Source organism: Lepidothrix coronata, unplaced genomic scaffold (genome assembly GCF_001604755.1).
Source record: "Lepidothrix coronata isolate B3197 unplaced genomic scaffold, Lepidothrix_coronata-1.0 Scaffold154, whole genome shotgun sequence".
NCBI lineage: Eukaryota > Metazoa > Chordata > Aves > Passeriformes > Pipridae > Lepidothrix > Lepidothrix coronata.
Window position 1 is genome coordinate 1,648,684 of NW_016690334.1, and position 22,820 is coordinate 1,671,503.

The following is a 22,820-nucleotide window of genomic DNA, read 5'->3' on the forward strand; positions in this document are numbered from 1 at the left end:
TAACACAGCCCCTCTTGTACCTGGAACAGCGTGTCCAAAACTGCCTGCCAGCATCATGAATCACCACCAAAAACCCCCAGCACTTGTTCCTCAAATTCTTTTGTTTTATGAGCTGCAAACCCATTTGCAGCTCCACGAAGACATTTAGCACAGGGCAAACATGGGACCAGCGGAACTACTCCAACCCAACGTTCTCCCAATTTTAAATTGGTCAAGAAAAGGTAAAAGTGGGAAAACACATTTTCCTGACCAATTTTTAACCTTCTGCTGCACATGCAATGAATCAATGCATCACTGAATGCAGATTTAGATCAAGAGAGCATTCAAAAAAAGGGATGTCCTGGTGTTACACTGCTCTTCTGGCTCATCTCAAACCCCAGCAGCAATGCCTCCTTTGAAGTTCTAACACAATCCTGCAAATCTCAGCATTAACAATCCTCCCACGAGTTTGGTGGCAGAGTCCCCAGCAAGGGATCTCCTCTGCCCCAGGCCCTACATGGGAGTGTGTGTTCATACAAAGTGCCAAAACAATACACAGACACATCACATCAGCAGGTGGAGTCTCCAATTCTGACTGTGGACACAACAATTTCAAGTCAGAACCCGTTGTAGGCATCCATGGAGTTATGTCAGGAGCTCTAAACCAGGATAAATTCTCACTGAATATACAAGGGGCAAGTTGCAGCATGACAAGCTTGCCCAGACCAAGCCTGCTTTGGATATCACATGTTCCTGTGAGAGTTCCTGCTGCTCACCAGCAAGCCTGGGAGCTTGAAAAATATTATTTAATATGTTCACACTTTCCATTGGGCACTGGGTTTCTTCACTGCAAGGACTGCAGGAATGAGGAGACCAAGCCTTGTGGAACATCCTTTGGCATCTGATCTGCTGTGAACACCTGCAATAACCACACTCAGAACTGCCTCTTTTCTCTTGCTCAAAGCATCTATTTGGCCAGAAACACAACGTTAGTGACTCCTTGGGGTAAAATTATTTTCACTGGAGCTATGACAACATCCACCAGCTTTTCTCAGCCTGCTGTGTAAATAATGGACTTTTGTAATATCCTGTGCAGAGGCTGAGCACGGGAAAAACACCCTGACATAATGTAATGAGTGTTGAGGACACACTTACTCATATCCAGCCCAATGTGCCCCTCTGGTCACCAGCTCTGGCTAATGAGCTGCATTTGCACAGGCCTCAGGCTGGTACAGGGCAGAGCTTATCTTCAAATAACATGAGATCTCAGAAAACCATTGCTAATTTGTACAATTATATCCACCAGCAAAATCATCATGCTTAATATGCTCCCAAATGCCCCAGCTCCAGGAATCACGTGAATGAGAAATGCTCCATTTCATTTAACAAAAAGCTCATTTCCAGCCTTCATCTTAAAAAATAGTATTAGAAGGGCCTTTATATGAGCACCTTGCCCACCCCTCAAGCCCCAAGGCACACCAGCTAAATTTCATTATTCCCAGGAGATGTTAGTCCAGCTGATTCTTGAACACCAATACTGTGGTTAAACAGTTTGCTTAGGCCTCTCTTCTGGCTTTCCACTGTACCAACCAAATTCTCACGGGGAAAGAAAAAGCTTAAATGACAAGTTTCCACATGCACTTTGAAGTATTAAAATAGCAGAAAGCAAGGAAAAAGAAATTATGGGGTTTTGTACAAAATATGGTTTTAAAGTCAGCTTCACAATGTCTGAGATCCCAAGTGGTGCTTTCAGAAGACGTGGGGTTGACAGTGTTACAATTCCCTCGCTCATCACACAAACGAAACCCAGCTTCTTGTTCAGACCCCACAGGATTCCTCATCTCCTGTTTATCCACCAGAAGCTCCCTCTGCATCCAAGAGATGCACCTGCAGCATTTCTCAAGATCACCCATGAGATTCAGGGGTTTTATCTCTCCAGCTTCAAACCAAAGCTGCTGAGGCACCCGGGGATGGAGACCAAGGCCTGTGATACTTCTGGACACATTTCCCAAAATAAAACCTCCTTCATTCTCATCCAAGACTTCCCTCTCCCTCACAACATGAGAGCCCTAGAGATCCCAGCCTTTGCCACTGATGCTGAAGGAAGCAGTCGTGCAGCAGGGACTGGAGGAACAAAAAGGGGCCCAGATTTTGTTAGAGAATAACCTGAGTAATGAGTAACTCGCACATCACCAGCAGGATTTTAAATATGAACAAAATACTACTTCCCAGAAGCGGTTCAAGACACAGAGTAGAGCATAGAGGGGAAGAAGGTGTCCCTAAAGACCCAACCAATTAATGTTTCAATACAACTATTCCTTTTTACCAGAACTCCACTGCTTCCTTTTTTACCAGAAATATCCCCAGAGACTTGTTTTCCTTCTGCTTCCTAATTAACTTGTATTAATCTTTCCTCTGCTTCCATGTGACTTTGAGGACGGACTCAAATTCAGATTTCCCTCCTCCCTTGCACCTCTGAGGTGTGTCACACTTGGCAGAAGGCAGCACAGTGCCCATCAAAGCAGTGTCCTACAAAGACCTGGATCTGAAGGAGACGCTGGTCCCAGGGATTTGCTTCTGCACTGACAACACTCAGCTCTGCACTCCCCTGCATCCCAGAGTGCATTGTGGAGAGTTAAAGAGTATTAAAGTGAATATTTATTCCCTCTTTTGCACCCCCAGCCTGCAACAGAGATATCAGTTACAAGCTTAACCATTTTATTGTATTAAATGGGGGCAAATGTCTTATTTTACTGGGCTTTCCTGCAGCCTCTTATATCCAAACGTGGCACTACAAGGCATAAATGGACTGTGTGTATTCACCTCTTCCAAATCCACAGTGGGTGACTTGTACTTGGAGAATGAGATCACAGTTAACAACATTAACAGCCTGGATTCACCAGGGCTCTTCAGTTCTCTGCTGTATTTACCTTTCTGTGATTAAGTACCTAATTACACAGTCAGTGCTAATAGCCAGGGGAGGAAATCCAGAGCTGCCATGAGTAAGGGGAGTTCTGCTCAGGTCACCCTCCCAGATGAGGTCTGAGCTTGACTTTACACCTCGTTTCCACAGTGATTTGCTAAGAGGAGACAGATGGGCTGCATGCTGTCAGAGGACACCAGTGTTAGTCTTCATGCAGTGCCAGTTTGGGTACAGAGACATGCAAGGCACAGTTTTATGACTGTGCTAACATTAGATGACTAAAAACATCAATCCTGGGGACCATTTTTAGGCAGGGTAAAGGCTGGCACTCAAGAAGAGACCGAACACCATCACCTTTTCTGGAATAAGGTGGTAAACCTTGTCTTGAAAAACAAGAGTGCTACAGTCTCCACTTGCTCAGGAGCAAAGTTTGGTGTCCCAGGAGCTAATAACCTCAACAGACCATGCCTGGATAAGAGCCAGAGGAAGGAGAGGGTTAATAGATTATTCTGTAGTGCCTGAAATGGACACGGGAAAAAAAAAGTCCAGACAGAAAATACCAGATATCACCTCTTTCCCACTCCTCTGCCCCAGGTTACCACATTATGACACCCACATGTGCGTAGGTACAGTCAGGGGCAGGACAGAGAAGACCCCTGCTTTGGCAGAACACCCAAACCCCCCAGCACCAACACACCAGGCCCCCATGATTTGGCACTGGCTGAGTCCCAAGAGAGCAAAGGTGCCAGTGGCTGTTGGCACAGCAAGGCTTCCACTGAAAGCTGCAAGCACGAGCTGGCGTTTTCAAGGCAACAGCCATTTCAACTTTAACAGGCAAACCTACTCTGAAAAGGGGCATTGAAAACTGGCACTTTCATCCCTCCCAGACACAGTCCTCAGTATTGTGCTCACAAGTTTGGATAACAAGCAAACCTGTATTCTGCTGCTACAGGAGACAATGTCTGATTCAACCTCTGTCTCCCCTTTCCCTGAGGCAAGGCATCAAAATCCCCTTTAAGCTAAAGATCACCTGAGCTTTCTTAATAAAACCACATTTAAAAACTCACATTAAAAACCACACACAATCTCACACCACTCCTCCCCTTTGACTTTAAAAAAAGCAGCAAATAGCAGTTTTTTCCACATGCCCTTTCCTTTGCTACTTGCTCATGCACATGTACAAAGATGAATAGCCATGCTTTAAATAATCCCCCTCACTTTGAGAGCCTAAGGACAAGCACTAATGAGAAAAAGAGTTACTGAAGGTTTGTTCATCCCATTCTCTCCCAAATTTGCCCTCTTTGCTTTTCTGAAAAGTCTTTGAGTCTCAAACTTTATATGCCAGCAACGCTTCTAACTCTTCCTAAAAGGTGCTAAAGGAAAATAAGTGCCCCAGAAAGGCAAACCTCTCATTCACCTAATCCTAAGGCCTGAGCAAGTAAAGCAGAGTAGGGTTCTTACCTGCCAGGGCCTGGTTCAGCTTACTGGGTTTGAGCATCTTGACGGGCAGGTTTGGGGCACTGGAGAGAGAAAAGAAAAAGGGACGAGTTCAACAGCACAGAAAAACCACTAACAAAGAAACCAGCAGGAAAACTGCCTCCTGAATGCCAGAGCCCTGCATATATTAACAGGGCTTAATTGCTCAGATGAGCCCCAGTTGGGACCCTCACCCATGCACCCTTCTCCCACTGTTTCAGGAGCTGTATTTAAGGAGGCCTGTCCTTGCCAGAGCTCTCTCCTAGGTTAATTTACCTCTAAGATAGGCTTCAGAGCTATGCTGTAATGTAGCTGCCTCCAGCCCCATCTCCTCTTAGCTGGAGCCTGAGCCTGACTCATCCCCTCCTCCTGCTGGACCCTGCTCTGATCCTCTGATGCATCCCTGCTCTTGCTAATCCACCACAGAGCTTCCTATGAGCAGCCAACATGCACTATGCATGCAACAGGAATCCAAAGGGAAGAAAAAGGCTGAAGGAGACTCACAAGAGTTTGTCACCCATTTTTCTTTGGAAATCAGGAGGATTCAGACACCAAGTATCCCTCTCAGGTTCTTCACCTACTTGTTTTAGCAGTGCTTCCCAAAGGTGGCAGCTGCACCTCAAGCTAGTCTGGGATAGATGGGCAGCCAGGGTCATGCCATGAGTTGGAGAAAGGAGTTAGGAAGGAAAGGGGGAGCAGCAGCATGATGCTGAGGAGGGGGTCACTAGAGAAGACAGCAAGCTGGATCTACATAAGCAGAGCAGGAACATCTGAAATCCAACATGCTGGCACAGAGAAACCACCCATGGGCTCTGTCTCAGGTGGCACATGTGCATCAGCTGCAGTTAATACAGAGTGAATTCTGACAACCATCCCCAAGGAATCCCCAAAATTACATCAAACCTGGCCAGCTTCTTAAGAATTCAGAGACCAAGGTGGTCAAAAGCCCAAGTCTCATCCACTATTAAGGGGGAACCTTCTTCTTTCCAGCTGGGATGCAAGAGCTGCCATGGTGCTCCAAACAGCATCACAGAGGTCCCTCCTTTCAGCCTCGCTAAAATCTTTGTCCCTATTTCCATGACAATGACCAGAGCTGAAAAGATTTGTGAGTGACATGTGACTGCCTTCCACCCTCCCGAGAGGGAGGCATCCCTACCTCTTCCCTCTCCTACCTGTCACAATTTGGAACGGGCTCCTGCAGGTGTCCTGAGCTTCCTGAAGAACCCTGGGCAGGACCCAGGGCTTGGTGTGGCACAGACAACCTGGCTGAGTGAAACCAGCTCTTCCAGACCCTTATAAAGCTCTCCAGACCAGAGAGGTTTTCCTTCTGCCTCTTTCAAATGCTGTGCTTTCCCTTTGGCTGCCACCAATTTTGCAATGTCTTCAAATGATGCAATGGATTGTTCTGCCTACAGTTCAAACCCCCCAAATACAGGGGAAATCCTCCACATGATTTCAAAGGGCTTTGAATCAGATGGTTTTATGACTCTTTTTCTTTCCTGATTCACCCTCTTCATCACAGCTCTTTCTCAGGTATTTCCCTCCTTCTCCTTCATCTCACCCCTTTGCTTCACAGAGACATTTGACTTTCCTTCATTTCCTCCTCCAACTGAGCAGCCAAGAAGACAACAGAGCCTGAGCAACCCCTCCACCCCAGCCTGTGACCCTGAGGAGCTTGTGCTTTATCATCACACCACGACATGGAGGTGCTTTCACTTCCCCATGGGAGGTAAAAATACTGTAAAGCACAAAGCTGAACCTTCCACTGTGCCAGGAAAGCAGATGGGGGGTAGGGGATCCTTCCAAAGGGCTGGAGCACAGGGTCATTACACCTGAGGCTGGAGAAAGCAAACCCAGAGCTGCCCTGGGAAGGGGATCACTGGTAACCACATTCTGAGATGATGGAAGGGACAATCTTTACTCTTCTTTCCTGCATTGTAAGGCTCAAGTCCAAGTCATCCAGGAATGAGAACTTGTTGTCCTGGTTTCAGCTGAGATGGAGTTGATTTTCTCCCGAGTAGCTGGTACAGTGCTGTGCTTTGGATTTAGGATGAGAATTACGTTGATAACACAGGGATGTTTTAGTTGTTAGCAGTGATCACATTAAGTCAAGGCCTCTTCTGCTCCTCACCCCACCCCACCCCACCAGTGAGGAGGCTGGGAGGGGACACAGCTGGGACAAGGGATATTCCAGACCATTTGATGTCATGCTCAGTATAGAAACCAGGGGGAAAACTGCTGCTGCTCAGTGGGTGTGAGCAATTACATTCTGCATCACATTTCAGTACTTTTATCATCATTATTATTATTATTTTCCTTCCCTTTTCTGTCCTGTTAAACTTTCTTTATTTCAACCCAAAACTTTTCCTTTTTTTTCCTTCCAGTTCTCTCCCCCATCCCACCAGAGAAAGATGGAATGAGCAAGGGGCTGTGTGGTGGTCAGCTGTGTGCTGTGTGCAGGACAGAATGAGAAGAGCCCTCAAGATCTGCAAAAGGAAATACATAAGCAGTTAATGCATTTACAAGTGATCACGTTTGGGAAGCTGGGAGTGCACTGCAGATAAATTACTATCCATAAGCCAGGGGACAGTTGCTGATCAGTGGTGTAAAGGCAAAGTGTGTCAGCTTTGACTGCTGGAGGCCTTTAAAGCCAACTGATGTGATGATGGAGAAACCAAATACTTCTTGTTTCAGTAAATACACCCCTGCCAGTCAGCAGCACCCCAGCTAACAGTGACATAGGATGTGCTGACCCACTGGCATTGTGGGACCTCACTGGCACAGCTGCCACACTCCCTGATTTCTGTTACAACTGCAGAAAGCCCAAAGGTTGATGAAATCAAGGGAAATCCAAACTGCTTTGAGGTACCACAGCGCTGCCTGGGCAGGTCTGCAGCCGCAGTGAGTGGGAGGAAGTGCTGTCACGCCAAAAAAGGTGCGGAAACGCTACTTGGAGCCTACGCTGGGTCTGAAGTGGGGGTTTTTGGAGGAGGAAGGGGAAGAGGTAACAAGGAAGGATATTGCTATTGTAGTGTAACATGGGCCGTGCCTCCAATCCCAGAGCAGCACAAACAGATGTATTTTATCCACCAGCTCAGATTCAAACAATTCCAGCATTGCCAGAACCAGTGCTGGCTTCTTGGGAGAGAGCTGGAGCCAGGCTGGGCTGAGGTCCTGCTGATTTATTGAAAACAGGCTCAGTTAGGAGAAAAAACCTGATGCAGGCAGGCTGGTGGGGGTCTTGCATAAGAGAGATCTGGAGGGCATCAGTGCAAGAGCAAGCACTGCAGAGTGGAGAGATGAGAGGGATCCACTGAGGCACCTGCTCCTGCTGCCTCTGCTGCCCAGAGAGATCTGTAGCCAGGCAGTGCCTTTGACTCTCAGCCAAGCCTTCAGGCTGGGCTTGCAACACCTGAAAGTCAACGCCTGAATTCTCTGAACGTTTCCTAGTATTGTCTCCTCCTTCCTGGCCCAATTTTGCCCTGCTGTTTGCTGCAGCTCCTGCTCTCCCGCTGCTCTGTATCTGGAGGTTACCGAGTGTAACAGGGATCACCAGGTTGTGAACAAAGGGATGCAAAATAAGACACTGTCCTCGGAGATTCAGCAAGAAGATACTGTTATGATTTCCCACCACCAGTTCCCAGGCAGTCTGCTATGGGAGGCAGACAGGGCAGACTGATATTTCAGCATGACAAAACCACTCGCTTCTCCAGAATTTCTAGATTCTGCAGCACCAGCGAGACAGCAAAGCACAAGGCCAGCAAGAAGGTGTGTCAACAGCTTGGAATCCAGGGCTGCTGCCACTTCAAACACTGGATGGCCAGGTTTGAGCTGAACATCACCTAAGCCACACATACACCATATCCTAATGGAGCAGAAGTGGGAAAGCCTGTAAGAACTCACCCTCTCCATCTGGTAACAGCCCTTTCTTCCTTCTTCTTCCCCTGCACACAACCAGCAGGCCACATATCTCTTATTAGGCATCTTTGTCACCCTCTGGGCAACAGCCAACACTTCTCCCCACACATCAAGGCTGCATCCAGCCCTGCCTCACACTAACACCAAGTGCTAACACAACACCCAAAGGTCAAACCCCCTTCCCAGGGCTCACCAACACTAATGGCAGTTTCTCCCCTACCTTTCTTCTCAAGAAGAGGCCAAAACCCAGACTGAGTGTCTCTAAAGAAGGACCTTTTGGTGCACTGCACACATGTGGCCACATGGATCTGTGGTTTTGCTCCTGGCACCAAGCAGAGGAGAGTCCCCTGCTCCCACTCAGGAAGAGCACCCAGCAGCAGAGAACCACGCTGGCTAACAGGGCTGCAGGACAAGTCACCATGTGCCCAGCAGAACCAGCACCAGGAGAGCCCCTCCTCACCATCTGAGGAACTTCTGGGATGGCCTAAGGACAAAGCTGGAAGATGTGAAGGAGGAGAGAGAAAAGGAAAGGCCTTGCCCAGGTTCTGCTCCCTCCTGATTCTACAAAGTGCTAACTGTGGGTTGCTCCTTTTGGGAGATTTAGGGGTAGAGCACCAGATCCCCAATACTGTCAATATCCCTCCCTGGCCCTCAGGACCCCCATTCCTCATCCTTTCATACAAAATCCTGTCCCCCTGAGCTGCCTGTTTTATTTGTAGGCACAACCTATACCAGAAGCCAAAGCCACATAAGCTCAGAGGGGCCAGCAGAGCTACAGCAGGGATTTGCCTGACTGGGGCACTAATTAATATCCCCAGGAAGATTGCTTTCTGCAGCTTTACTCACTCGTATTACAAGCAGGGTGTTTCAGGAGTGCCCTACTCTGTAATTAGCCAGCACAGTGCAGGGAACAGGGTAGCTCTTGCCCCAGGGATGGATGCTTTCCCACACGGGGTGGGAAGGATCATGCCAGGAGGTGGCTGGGATGCTGGGCAGCCAACCCCTGCTTCCCAGATCTGGCTAACAGCACTGAGACAAGGACACAACCTTTGCCATGGGACACTCCATGTGCAGATTCCAGCGCTGTCTGTGAGAGAGGCCAGATTCACTAACTCTGTTTAATACATGGGAGGAAACTAATGCACCAAGCAGCAAAATAACTTGCCCACATGTATTTAACACATTAGCAGCAGAGCCAAGGATATTAGCATCTAGTTAAGCCTTGGCACTCTTCTCTGGGTTTTCCCTCTTTGACCCTCTTGAGAGCAGGAGGAAATCAAACCTGCGTTTTGCAGTGCCGGAGCTCCGCCTGCTCTCACACAGCACCCGCCCTGCAGCAAGCAGCAAATACATTTAACAACCATCAGTGCCACAGGAGCCTGGGCATGCCTGTGCTGACAGCCCCTTCTGGGGGCTCTCCCTGCCTGCCTGTCACAGAAATAACTGTCACAGCCACACGGGGAGTCAGGTAGCTTGCCAGGATGAACTGCGCCTCTTCCTCGGCCCTGCAGGACAGAGGTTTATTTCAGTGTTGCCATTTTTAGTTGTGTTTCCTAAAGAAACTGGGTGTACACAACTGCACTGTCTTTCAGTCTCTCCCAGTCAGCTTTTGAGCTCTTCTGCCAGTTGAAGTTCAGCTCCAGCAGGCAGCTGGGTCATCCCTGAAAGATTTGTGAAGATAAGCAGTTTTGTAAAAGCAAGTAATCTGTCAGTGCTGCTTTGGAGCCAAAGGCTGTGGGGTGAACACAACACAACCTTTATTAGACACCAGAGGAGCCCCTGTGTCCCACTGCTCACTTCCCTTTGGCCTCTGAGCACGGGTCAGCACAGGAATTGCACATCACAGTTAAGGGGAGTGAGCAATGCTGCACACTGGACACAGCCAGAAACCCTTGGTGGGATAATTAGTGCAGGATAATTAGCCCCAAAGGCTGGACTATTGGGTGATGCAGGACAGTGACTGCGAGGTAAGGGGAACAAACCACCATGCAACGTTCAGTCGAGGGGGGAAGACAAGGAACCCAGGGGATACAATAACCCAGGAATGTTCTGGGCTTAGGAATTAAATGAAACACATTGTTAGATTTTGCTACTCAGGTTTCCCCTAATTCATAGAAATTAAAGGATTTTCTGCTGAACACGAGTTTCACAAGCCCAATACTGTAACTCCAGCCAGGAGCAATTACACCCACCCAGTGGCATTTCCGACTCAACCTCAGTGCAGAGGTGACAGGAAAAAGCCATCCCAAGCTGTCAGCTGGGGAAGAACAAGCCCCTTTCACATTCAGCACGCTACTGGAAGATGGAGATTGCCCCCCTGCGTGCACTTGGCTGTCTGGCAGGGACAAAGAGAGTGTCCCTGGCAAAACTAATCCCAAAGGACTGGAGAGCACACCCCAAGGGGACAGACAGGCAGCCAGGGGAGCAGGGCTCAGCTGGGGATGTGGGTTTTACAGAGGGTGACTCACACAGGTCTGACAGCACTCACTCGCTCCCTTCCAGGTGACCAAAGAGCTGCCACCTGCCCTGGGTGGCATGTCCTGCTGTCCCCAGCACAGATTTAACCATACAATCCCCTTTGTATCCCCCAGAAAGGCTGGCTTGGGCAGGGATAGATGCCAGGACACCAGCCACCTCATCCCCTGCACACCACCAACAGCTGAGCTGAAAAATAGGTTGAAACAGCCCGACCTCAACCAGCCTTGGCATTGCTGGGCACCTCCAAGCCTCCTCCTGGGCATTCCTCTCCTCCTGGTTGGCACTGCCTGGGTCGTGGGCTCAGTTCATGGTGAGGAGACCATGCCACCCCTCTCTGGGCATCTCTGTCCCATCCTCCCTCCTTCCAGGACAGCCTGTCCCCCCACCAGTACCACAAAACATACCCAGACCCTGATCTGCTCCAGACAGGCTTGTGGGGCAACTGCTGCAGCATTTGGCTCTTCCTTTTTAATCTTCCCACCCTGAGAGTCACTTTGCAAATCACACTGAGGCTTTGGGGAAGGATGGGGGCTCCAGGCAGTCTGGAGCACCAACCAGTGTCTCCCAAGAGAGGGGGAATTTGGCAGCTTCTTCAGGAGACAGCAAGAGCCTCACTGGGAGCTCCTGCAGGCAGTGCTGAGGTCTGATTTTCAGCCCTCCTCGAAGGTGACAGGAACAGAGGAGTACTGTGAATGCTTAAAGCACCACAAAAAATCACCAGGTGCAAAAAAAACCACCAAAAAAAGACCGTGAGAATGAAGAACAGGATGTGAGAAGTCATTTCACTCAGATGACCCCCCGAAGAGGGAAAGTCCTGATACAACACTAAGAAAAATACCTCAGGATTCAGCATCTTGTTTAAAACACAAATGAGAATCAAAATGAACCTCAAACCCCTGTGCCTTGTGTAATTAGCAGAATGTGCTTCCAGCACTCTAGATCTCTTATCTCTCTACTTACCTGGAGTAGTTTGGACAGGTAAGTCAGCCCTGGCAAGTTCCCCTGCAGTTTCTCAGGGGCTCACACAGTGGTTCAGCAGCTGGATTATTCCCAGGGAAGTGGGTGTAAGGCTCTGCACACTTCCAGCCGTTCACAAACAGAGGGAGCAGTCAGCCAGCCCTTGCTTGGTCAGATGCTCAGTGCCAGCACTGCCACAGACAGATCTTACAGACCTCTGCTAGCAAGGGCTTGTGCACAGGAAGAGTTAAGATCCTGAGCGTGGGATAACTGACCATGGCTTGCCCCAGCAGCCCATGCCACGGAGAGGAGATGATGTATCAGACCACAAGCCTCTGCTTTTCACTGAGCTGGCAGCAGCCAAAAAGGCCTGAAGAGAAGTGGAGCCCACGCTCCCACATCAGTAAGGTGCAAACACAGCCCTCCTTCAGCTCCAGTTGCTCACTGATAGGAGCTGAGAGAAGAGCTGTGGTGAAATCAGTGGCATTTCAGCACTGCATCAGCACTTAGCCTGACAAATAGCCTGGACACCTGATTTTGGCAGAGAGTTCACGAGGTCTCAGCCACACCCAATGAATGTAGTGGTCTCCTCCTTGAAGGGGAAGAGCTTTGAACACAGAGCAGAGTTCCACTCTATGTTTACTGCCTACTTTGAACTAAATAAATGTTTACAAGTCCCCTTTTAATTTGCTCAGTCCCTCTCAAAGTTGTTTTAAAGCCTAACCTGAAATACCACCAATCACTATTAATTTTCTCCAACCTTCAGAACCTCAACCTATCTGATTTCTCCAGTGGTTCAGCGAAGACTGGTAGACAGAGACTATATTTCAAGTGAGGAATAAAAGGAGTGGAAAGCAGAGGAGAAGCTTTTTCACCCACTGCACTGGATACACAGGCACAAACCTCTGTCTCCTGGGGAGAAAACCCTTGTAAAGTCCTCTGGGACAGAGAGTCTCCTAGATAAGGCAGACCTGAGCACAGCAGATGTCCTGGACACACAGAAGTGAATTAGGGTCTGTACCTGACTCCGTTAGATGCAGACAGTCCTGTGCTGGGGCCCCCAGCTTGCTGCAAAACCAAGGTGCTCTGTGCATTGAGTCTTGGTGTTGACCTTGCTCCAGTCAAAGTTGGTTTGTTATAGGGCACGAAGCCGACGCCGGAAGAGCTTACTGACGCTGTCCTACCGGAAACCTGATGAGCAGTGGAAGAGTTGGGAAAGTTTATCATGGAGTGGCGGTAGCGCGTGGTGATGGGACCAGTCCCGCTGTTGGGCCAGCACTGCTGGCAAGAACAACCCACCCCCGTGTGAAGGGGTGCCAGGGAGGTCGTCACCGGGTACGGGGCGTCCAAGCGCCTCTGGACGCTGCGGCGGAACCTCGTGGTCTTGTTGGTCTGGACTTGAGCCACAAAGTCAACCTCGTAGTTGTAGCCCAAGGGTCCGAGGTCTACTCGCTGGTGGTTGGTGGCACGGGCTTGCTCCAGGAACACGCAGACGTTCATCTCGTACGGGGACCACCCGCCTTCGTCGTTCTGCCATTCCCAGACGATGCCCTGCCCCGCAGCGGAGTCCCCCGGGAAGACGTGCCTGCGGACAGCCCGCATCGTCCCTGTGTGGGGAGAGAGGGGAATAAACACGGTCATTCTGAGAGCAGAGAATTAAGGAGGATTTGTTTCTGCACAGATCTGTGGTGCCTACAAGAGGGTGGTCTTCCTCCCCTCTCCCTCAGCAGGGGCACTAATAGAGCTTGTCCTCCCGACAGGGCTGGGTTTGGTCATGAAGCTCAGAGAAACGCAACACCCTCGAGATCCCTGTCCCTCTGCCAAATCTGATTGTGGGCTGGCAACAGGTTCAAAAGCTGCTGGGAGGAAGGGTGGGAAAGGAGGGAAGGAGGGAGGATGCAGACGCAGACACACCCGAGCACAAAGGCCCAGCGATCACAGATCACATATGCCTCCCTGACGTTAAAAGGAAAAAAGTAAAAAAAAAAAAGAAAAAAAATCAGGCTGAGGCACAGATCTGGTTTAAAAAACCCCAACTCCCACAGCCTTGACAACAGAGTAACTATAGAGACACAACAGCATCGGGAAGTGCTTTGCAGGAGCGCTTAAGGGGCTTGAACACCCACTTTGCTACACAGAGGTCCAGACAACTTTGGTCTTGGGAGAGTGGGTGAAGTCCCACAGGGGCAAGGACAAGGACTTTGGAAAAGGGACAGACAGGGCCAGCTTCTCTAGGCTCCTGATTGCTGGGAGATAGAGCAAGACTAGAGAGGAGAAGACAATGAAGTAACTAGAAGAGAACAGCTGTTCAGACAAAGGGAGAGAAATGGAAGCAGACATTCTACTCTCGCAAGGCTGCTTGACAGCAACAGCAGGAGCTCAAACTCCCTGGAAGTCTGGCTCTCCAGGATGACTTCACTTCTGGGTACTTGATCCCTTTCTGCAAAAAAGCAGCAGCCTAATGAGAGAGAGGGAAGCCATCCAACAGGACAAAAGCTCTGCAACCTCTGCAAAAATGCCACGGGGCAAGCAAGTCTAGGGATGCAGGAAGGTGGGAGTGAACAGGGGTGCAACAAATTGTTATGACACAGGAAGATTTCAAAGAACAGCACCAAGAGGAAAAAAACCAAATAAAACCTCTAAAGAGGTCATGAGAGTTATGGCACCATGTTCCAGGACCCCAGGTGAAAACAGGCACTTTACAACTAAAGCCTGAGGGGAATTGCCCTGGGATATCACTGGTGGCTCTGTGGGGAGCAGGCAAGCTTCACTCCCAACAGGCATGTCCCAAAGAAAAGTGAGGACAGCCCACGTGGGACTCCACACTGCCAAAACTCAACTGGTGCCTGTGTTCAGGCTCTGGCTGGCTGAATGCTGGATTGAGGATATTGAGGATCTTTGCCTCACCCTGCTGTTATTTCTACCCAATAGTATTGGGCTACTGTGGAGACTACTACAGGGTGACCTTCCCAGCCTGGAATCAATGCCTTAGTGGGAAGGCAGATGAAACAGCCAAAAGCAAACTCTAGCAATGACTGCTCCTATCCAGCAAGTCCTGCCCAGTTTTAGAAACACAAACCCAATGGCCTCAAAAGCTGGGTAACACTTCAGGGATGAACCCCCAAACAGGAAGACTGGGGATAAGACTGGCTGGGAATGAGATGGTGAGAAATGCACTGCTTTTAGAGATGAGTGCAAGGAACCTGCTCCCAGAAAAGGGGGACTGCCACGGGTAAAGCAAGATGTCAGAAATCCAGTGGGACACATCTCAGAGGAGATTAGCAAGGCTGCCACTGCTCCACTGGCAGCTCAGAAGATAAAAGCAGCACAGTGAGGGCTCAAGGAGTTTGCAAGCAACCTGAGTTTGTAACACCCCCAAACAGCAGCAGGGACAGCTTTTAAGAGTCAACAACAAGACCAAAGCCTCGCACTTGGAAAACATTCCCCTTCCCCCAGGCTGGCAGGGAAACTGGCATTCCTCTCCAGGGTGGGCAAACAGCTGTGGTCAGAGGACAACTCCTGCTGCTTCCTTGCACTCAATCTCAGCTAATCTGCCTCGACCAGCAGCTGAAGCCCACAGCTAATCCTGCCCACAGCATCCCCCCACACAGCTGTCATTCCCTGCTGGAGGGGACGCTGCTCCCGTTAACACTGGCTTCCTGTTATTCTCCCTGGCTTCCTTTGAAGAGCCTATTTATCTGTCTAATAGCTAATGAGCAGAATACAACAGCCTATTTTTTGCACTGTTTAAAGATTTTTCATGGGGATGTTTCCTGCAGAGATTCTTTTCTCCAGCCCATGACAAAGTTCAGCTATCGGCTCGCTCGGAAACGCTCATGTTTAAGGCAGAGCCCTGCAGAGAGGAAAAGCTTTGCCTAGAACTGGGCCACGGAAAGGGGATACGAGAGTGTTTCCAATAGTCACATTGCAGAGCACACAGGTATTTGTGGAGGGAGGCTCACAGCCCTGGCCCCTTTGATCAGCATCCCTCTGGATCGGTGGGAAACACTGCAGGAGAGCTGTGGAGCGGAATCAGCCTTTTTGTTATTAACAATTCAAACTCAGATCTAGTCCAAGGAAAGATGAGATCATGTCAGCCAGCATATTTCCAGAATTGTGCTGGACTGTCCCCCAGACATGACAAACTCTGAACCACCCTGCAATGGACAATATTCAGTGGATGTTCTGAGATCTTTCACAAGGCTCTAGAGAGATACAAGACCTCTAAGGAGACACAGCTGCACTCATGGAAAAGAATGTCCCATATACACTGGGATGCATCTTTCACCCTCCCACAGGCTCTCTGCTCATCTTCACCAAAGAGTTTGGGACTGCTGCCCACATGTTGGAGCACTGGCTGAAAGGGCAAAAGGCTGAAAGGTTCCTTCACAAGTTTGGCAGGAGAAAACAGGAAAGAAACAGCTGCTGGTACGAGCTCTGGTGGTCCATGTTGTACTGCTCAAAGCCAAAGCCACAGCCTCAGCTGGGCTTCTCGGTGCTCAAACAGGCCACGCTGAGCACACCTGCCAAGGCATCCAGCTAAGAAAGCTCCCCACCTCACCCAGGACACCGTTAGAAAAACTAATCTTAAGGTCACTAAGAATAAAACCACGGATGCAGCTGTGATGCTCACATTTGCTCCAACCACTTCCCTTTCCTGTCAGCACTGGATGATTGTGCAGTTGGTTCAAAATATTGCTCATTTACTGCTTCAACTGGCAAGAAACCAGCACATGTCCCCCCCCTAAAGCTTGGGGGGGGATGCTCGACTGCGTCCTGGGGTGATGGGAGAGGTGTTGGCAAAGGGGAAACTGATGGATGGAGAATTTTCCAAAGCAGCCATTCATTCAGGGTGTGTAATTTGGGATCTCCCTGGATTTTCCAGGGATGAAGTGCATGCATTCCATCCCTGTCCCTTTTCTAAGCTCCAGCTGCTCAGCACATCTGGAGCAAAAGAGGGTAGGAGTCATCTTGGCAAATTCTGAGCTGTACCCCCAGCGAGCCCAGGAGAGAGGAGGATGGAAATCAGGTCTCAATCCTGCTATTAAGCCCATCCCTTCCTCCCTGGAAGGAAGCAAGCCAGGCTCGCACAGCACAAGTGCAGGGAATATTCTGCTGCAGCATTTTGGTGTTGTGTGGGGGCTGCAGGCTCTCACAAGCAGCTTGTGTGCGGCAGCATGCCAAGGTAAAGCAGCTGGCACTCCAGTTCCAGAGGGAACAAGGGATTCAAGCAGGAGGGTTGGAATCATAAAAAGGCCTTTTTTACGCAAGTGGTCTCGAATGGTTGCGGGTGGGGGGAGTTTTCAGCTCTGAGGGCTCTGGCTCATGAGCTGTGAGCTCTGGGGGTCCCATGATGATGTTCCTTGAGGGATCCCTGCTGCCTGCACCCAGCTCCACAGATTTTCCCACTGTGGGCAGCAGCAGAAGAGCAGCAGATGTGCCACCCCTCAAAGAACTGCCCAGCATGGCAGCAGACAGCACAGCTTTGGCAGGGCTGTCCCACACAGAACGAGGCCCCCTCATCCCCGAGCACACAAGCAAAACCCCAGCGTGGGTAGGGAAGCTCCCTTACCTGTATCCTGCCGGAACTGCGTCAGGCTCGGAATGTCGATGACGTAGGGAGCCAGGACGGGATCCGCACGTCCCAAAGGGATGCTGCTGACCAGCCCCGACCCCGAACGTCGGCCCTTCTGCTGAGAGGCCTGAATAACCTGCTCAATGTAGCTGCAGACGTTCCCTCGGTACGGCCTCCACCTGCCAAATTCATCCTGCCATTCCCACACCGCCACTACCGTGGAGTTGCTGCTGTGCCCCGGGGCAGAACCGGGGAGTCCGGATGGCCCGGCTGAACTGCTCCCCGCTCCCTGAGCTGCTGCCATGTTCCTCCCTGAGGTCTGGGCACGACTGGAAGTGGCAGCTGCGCTGGCTGGCCTTACACCATTTTCTCCTGAGGACCTGCAGCGAGAAACAAAGAGAGCACACGGAGCTGAGAATGATGTCCCAAATCCCCCCATCCTCCATCCAAACCACACAAGCCATTTGAGAGGAAAACAAGCTCCAACTTTGACAGAGGATGCATTTAGGAGAATACAGAGCAGCAGATTGGCCCCAAAACCCTTTGGCTGAGGGTGAGTGAGGCACCACCACCCACTCCCTGCCAATGCTGGCAACTCCTCTTTCTCATTTTGTGGCACCAAACACCACCCGAGTCACCACAGATCTGTATCAAACCACCCCCTGAGCCACTGCTGATCATGTCAGGGAGACCTTTAAGGCCTGACTTCACACAGACACTCACTAGCCAGGAATGTGCCAAGGCAAGAGGGCACTCCACCCCCTTCCCCATCCATGCTCAGCACTGCTCCTGGCAGTGTTGTGCTCTGACCACCTTGTCGTGAGCTGCCAAATGCTCCTCAAACACTTGTGCACAGGAATGACTCGGTTACACAAGTGGTTCCCACACTCTTCTCACTGATCTGAGCTCCAGGACTACACCATCAGCTCCATTCAGGCTTCTGACCACTCAGCTTTGATCCAGGATCTGTCCCATGACTCTTTCTGTGTAGCACTGTATGTGCACACAAAGCCAGGAGACAATCCTCCATGCACAGTTTGCAAATCACAGCACATACACTTTTATAGTTGAGTGTGATCTCAGCAAAAAATGGATGGGAAGGAGTACAGGAACACCAGGAGGAACACAGGGTGCTGAGGGCAGTCTGTGTTGAGGGCAGTGATTTAGCAGGTCCTCAAGATCAAAGCTGCAGCTTCTCAGGTTGGAAAACAAGGAACTCTTGAAACAAGGGACAATCTGCATCAAAGACTCAAGCCAGAGACTCAAGCCCTTAAGATATGATTTGGGAAAGAATAGAGAATGTGATAGCAGCCCCAAGACATCCAGAGAAAGACATAAAGGCCAGTAAACAAATTCCAACAACAAGAGATCATCACTCTTAGCCCCCAAGGGACGTAAAAAAGCAGAGACCCAAGCCATCACATGGTCACCAAGCTGCCTAAAAGACACCAGAGGTCTGATATTTGGCATTCCTGGTCCATTGTGTCATTCCAAGGAATCCTGTCTAGACCATCTGGACACACATCTGTCCAAGTGATGGACAGCCACTTGGAGATCCCCACGTTGGTGCTCGCATGTAGGTGGGTATGGCTGTGAATGAGTGAAATTCATTTTGTTTTAAAATAAAGTCGCCTTCTCCCTCCTCAGGTCTCACGTCACCGATTGCTCGCTTAACTCCCTGCAGTCAGCAGGGAGCTGTGAGCTTCCTTCCCATCAAATGGAAAAGTTCAGGTCTCCCAAGAGGCAGAGCAGCAGTGGGTGGCTTCCACTGGAGGATGCCATCTGCACAGAGAATGACATCCCTGCCGGATGGGAGAAGATCCCACGCTCCGTGGAGCGTCCCATCCATCATGCCCGTGTGGCTTGTTGGCTCAAAAAAGACACAGAAGAAGAGCGAGCGCAGAACAGACACACCCACACGTCTGCATTTATAAGAGGAAAGCAACACTTTCTCCAGGAATTCAGTGTAAATTAGTTCATGAGCTGCTCAGAGATTTTTACACCACACCCCCAGCTCAACTGGTGCTGGTGACAAAGCGCTCCCGATCACCAAGACCCAGCCCTGGTCTCTGCTACCAATCTCTTCCTTGTAATCCATTCTCCCCCAACACACCAAAGACAGCTATTTTACTGCTCAAACCAGCAAATTAAGGCTTAAGGTATCAAACCCAACACCTGCCTCTGTCACTTCTTTTTATGGCAGGTTTCACACCAACACTTCACCACCTCAGGGACCACCAGCATGTCTCTTCTCAGCTCCGACCAGAGTGAGGCAAAGCCAGGCTGCAGGATTTTTCTGTCCCACCCACCTGAACCCCAAATAGAGAACAAACACCTTTTCTTCCCCCCAGAGTTGCTGCCCAATATTCATCAGCACACCCTGCAGCCACAGGCAGAGCAGAGGGAGGCCATGAGGAGGGAGTCAGCGATTCGTTTTCCTTTCACTTCTGAAACACAGCAGCAGGAAATGGAAACAAGAAAACATCCCAGAAAAAAAACAAACACCTCCTCCCTGTGCCACGGGGATAACACTGGGATAACAGCTGAGTGCCAACAGCCTGTTGCTCACCCCTGGGATGGCAGCGATGCTGTGAATGCTGGACCACACGCGGGGGTACCCGGACTGGCTGCACGTGAGCGTCGCGTGCTCCGACATTCACTTCCCCATCAGGATGGAAAAATATTTCCTGCGCTGGGACTGCTGGTCCAGAGGAGGAGCGAGGGGTGTATTTCAGCCTCCTGCCAGTTCTCACTGAACGCTGCTTGAGCCAGCAGCTGTTTGCACGGACTGGGAAGCGAGGAATGCGGGAGAGCCTCAGTAAGCCAAAATTACATGAGTCCCCGAGTTAAGGCAAACAAGGGAAAGAAAAGGCCTGAAGCTGCAGTTCCTGAGTCCTCCCTGAGAATTCAGGAGCACGCAGATATCAGAAGTTGAGAAATTCAATACCGGAGCTGCTCATACAGCTTTCAGACCACCCCCTTGGGCTGCCCTGTGCATTACTCCGTGGCAGAAAGGGTTTGAGGCAGAGCAAGATGTGGTTTGGGATGTGTTACACATCTCACCTCACATCTTTGCTAAAATCCCACGGACTAGAACACTTCACCTTGACCTTTAAAAATGCCTTGAAAAGCCGAAATTCACACCAACCCTAAAAGCTCTGTTTATTCAGCAAACAGTCCTGGCACCAGTCAGAAATCCTACAGCCCAACTTGCCCCAAGTGAAAACAAAACCCTGTGCAAACTTTAAATATTCCAGCTAGCTGCCCTTCACTTCAGAAGTAATTTGTAACGTGGGCTCAGAGCTTGAGCTTGGATTTGTGCTTGAGCTTGGATTTGTTTGGTGGGAACTTTACACCCAGCACAACCTCTGAAACATTTGCCCACATGGCTTTAATCGGGGACTTGGACAGGAAAAGAACTGGGCGCATTTCAGCTGTGTTTCCCAACAGCTTCACTCCCTGCTCCTCAAACTCCAGCAAATGGTGGTGAGAAAGCAAGGGAAAGGGAATTAAAGCCTTTGAAAGCCATGTTTAATTCTGTTCTACTTCCAGAAAGCAGGATTTTCTTTCGCTTTAAATGCAGGATCTTAAAATTCATGGGTCTGAGAATGATTTCTAAAAATGCCAAATCCTTTTTTAAGTTTCTGAACTGAAATTGCCAGCGCTGATAAAAGTTTAAATGAAATGTGAGCTTGTACCTGGAAATGAAAAGGAGCCTCGGGAGCCCTTGAGCTGGGCTGAATTAAAAATAAAAATCACCAGATTGGCAGAATTGAGACTTTTCAGCGGGTTGCTCAGAAAGGAGGGTGCCCAGGAGGGATTTGTTAACACCACTTTGAGAGACAGGACTGGGAGGGCAACAAAGATCCCACGGGAAGAGATTACACGGGGATTAGAGGAGCACATAAAGCACAAGGAGGCCACAGGACCACAATAAGACGTAACCCTGTGCAGGGTGCACGACTGGAGCAGCTTTACATATGCCCCGTGCCCCTCTGACCCCAAACCACCAGCCAGAGCCCCCACAGCCCCTCACACCAGCTGAGCTGCACTTCTGGGTGCAGCACAACCCGAGCTGTGAACACAGTGATGCAACAGGGCTGGAAGCTCTTGCCAGGTAACTCATACCCAAACAAACGTTTCCATACACGAGCACCCGACTCCGATCAGCAGCAACCAAAGAGCAAGAACAGAGCACGGCAGCAGAGTGGGGATCACAGCAATAACTCCCAGCACAAATTGATCGGTCCTGCCCTCTGCCAGCCTCTGCTGATCCACTCGGCACAAGGTGGCTGGGCTGACAACTGAAAGAAGAAACAAACTCGGCTGCTTCAAACCTGGACTGCTTCCACTCAAAACAGGCTCCAAGAGAGTTCCCCTCAGAGAGGGGAAAACAGAGACGGCAACTGAGGCGGAAACAAAGCGTCTGCCTGTCAGCGAAGCAGAGGGCTGGCTTCGGGCACCGATGAATAGGAAAGCTGAGGCAGCGAGAGGAGGGAAGGTACACACCTGAACACGGGATCACACCAAACAAACCCTGTGTCCAACCCTCCCGCTCCAGGGTCCTTCCGGGCACCGAAGGCGCGTTATTTATCTGTGAGCAGACCGTTGACTGGCCGGGTGCGAACCTGGCACGACCTGGAGAGCTCCTCCAACTCCCCAAGGGCTTCGGCTCGCAGAGGGAGCTCCGGAAGCGCCGGGAAGGGCCGAGGCACGTCCTGCCTCGGGGAGCCGGTGGCAGGGGCGGCCCGCCCACCCCTCGGGAGCCTCCCCCGGGCCCGGGGCTCTCGGCAGCACCCGCACACCCACCGCAACCCCCTCGGCTCCGACCGGCCCTCCCCGCTGTCACGGGCCCGTCCGGGGCCACTCGGGGGCCGGGCGGCACCGCCCGCCCCGGCAGCGGCGGAGGGGCCGCGGCCGGGGCGAGGGGAGCCGCGGGGAAGGCCCCGCTGCCGGCCGTGCCCCGCTCCGAACGGCCCGGGCAGGACGGGCCGGGCTCAGGGCGGCCGCAACGGCCCGGGGAGGCCCCTCATGGGCGGCCCGGGTGGAGCGGAGCAGGGAAAGGGGTGCCCGCCCGGGGGTGCCCGTCCCGCGGTGCTCAGCCCAGCCCAGAGCTCTGCCCTTCTCAGTCCAGTCCAGCCCAGCCCAGAGCGCTGCCCTTTCCAGCCCAGAGCGCTGCCCTTTCCAGCCCAGAGCGCTGCCCAGCCGCCCTCGTCCCCTCACCCGCTCGGTCCCGTCCCCCCGGTCCCCTCACCCCGCTCGGGCCCCGCCGCCGCTCCCGGTGCGCGCTCCCCCAGGTTCCGCGCGTGCGCCCGCGCGGCCGCCCGGGGGCGTGTGAGTGGGCGGGGCCCAGGGGGCGGGGCCGGGAGAGAGAGGGACGTGATTGGTGGAGGCGTGTGAGTGACAGCGGAGGGGTGGAATAGTGAGTGATAGTGTGTGTGTGTGTGTGATAGTGTGTGTGTGTGTGTGATAGTGTGTGTGTGTGTATGTGTGTGTGTGATTGTGTGTGTGTGA

The 22,820-nt window shown here is 51.0% G+C and overlaps 1 protein-coding gene across 7 annotated transcripts in view; it reads right to left on the reverse strand.

Annotated features, from left to right (window-relative positions):
- Window positions 1-22,617, reverse strand: part of DTX2 (deltex E3 ubiquitin ligase 2) — a 34,746-nt gene extending 12,129 nt beyond the window's left edge. For 4 of the 7 annotated variants that reach the window (XM_017828962.1, XM_017828968.1, XM_017828967.1 and 1 more), the window contains exons 1-4: window positions 22,561-22,617; window positions 17,304-17,686; window positions 12,753-13,338; window positions 4,364-4,422 (exon numbers count right to left, since the gene is read on the reverse strand). In XM_017828962.1, coding sequence (XP_017684451.1) covers window positions 4,364-4,422; window positions 12,753-13,338; window positions 17,304-17,610 — 952 coding nt within the window. In that variant the 5' untranslated portion in view covers window positions 17,611-17,686; window positions 22,561-22,617. The other 3 variants (XM_017828964.1, XM_017828965.1, XM_017828963.1) reach the window with 3 other exon arrangements.
- Window positions 22,618-22,820: the final 203 nt, after the last annotated feature.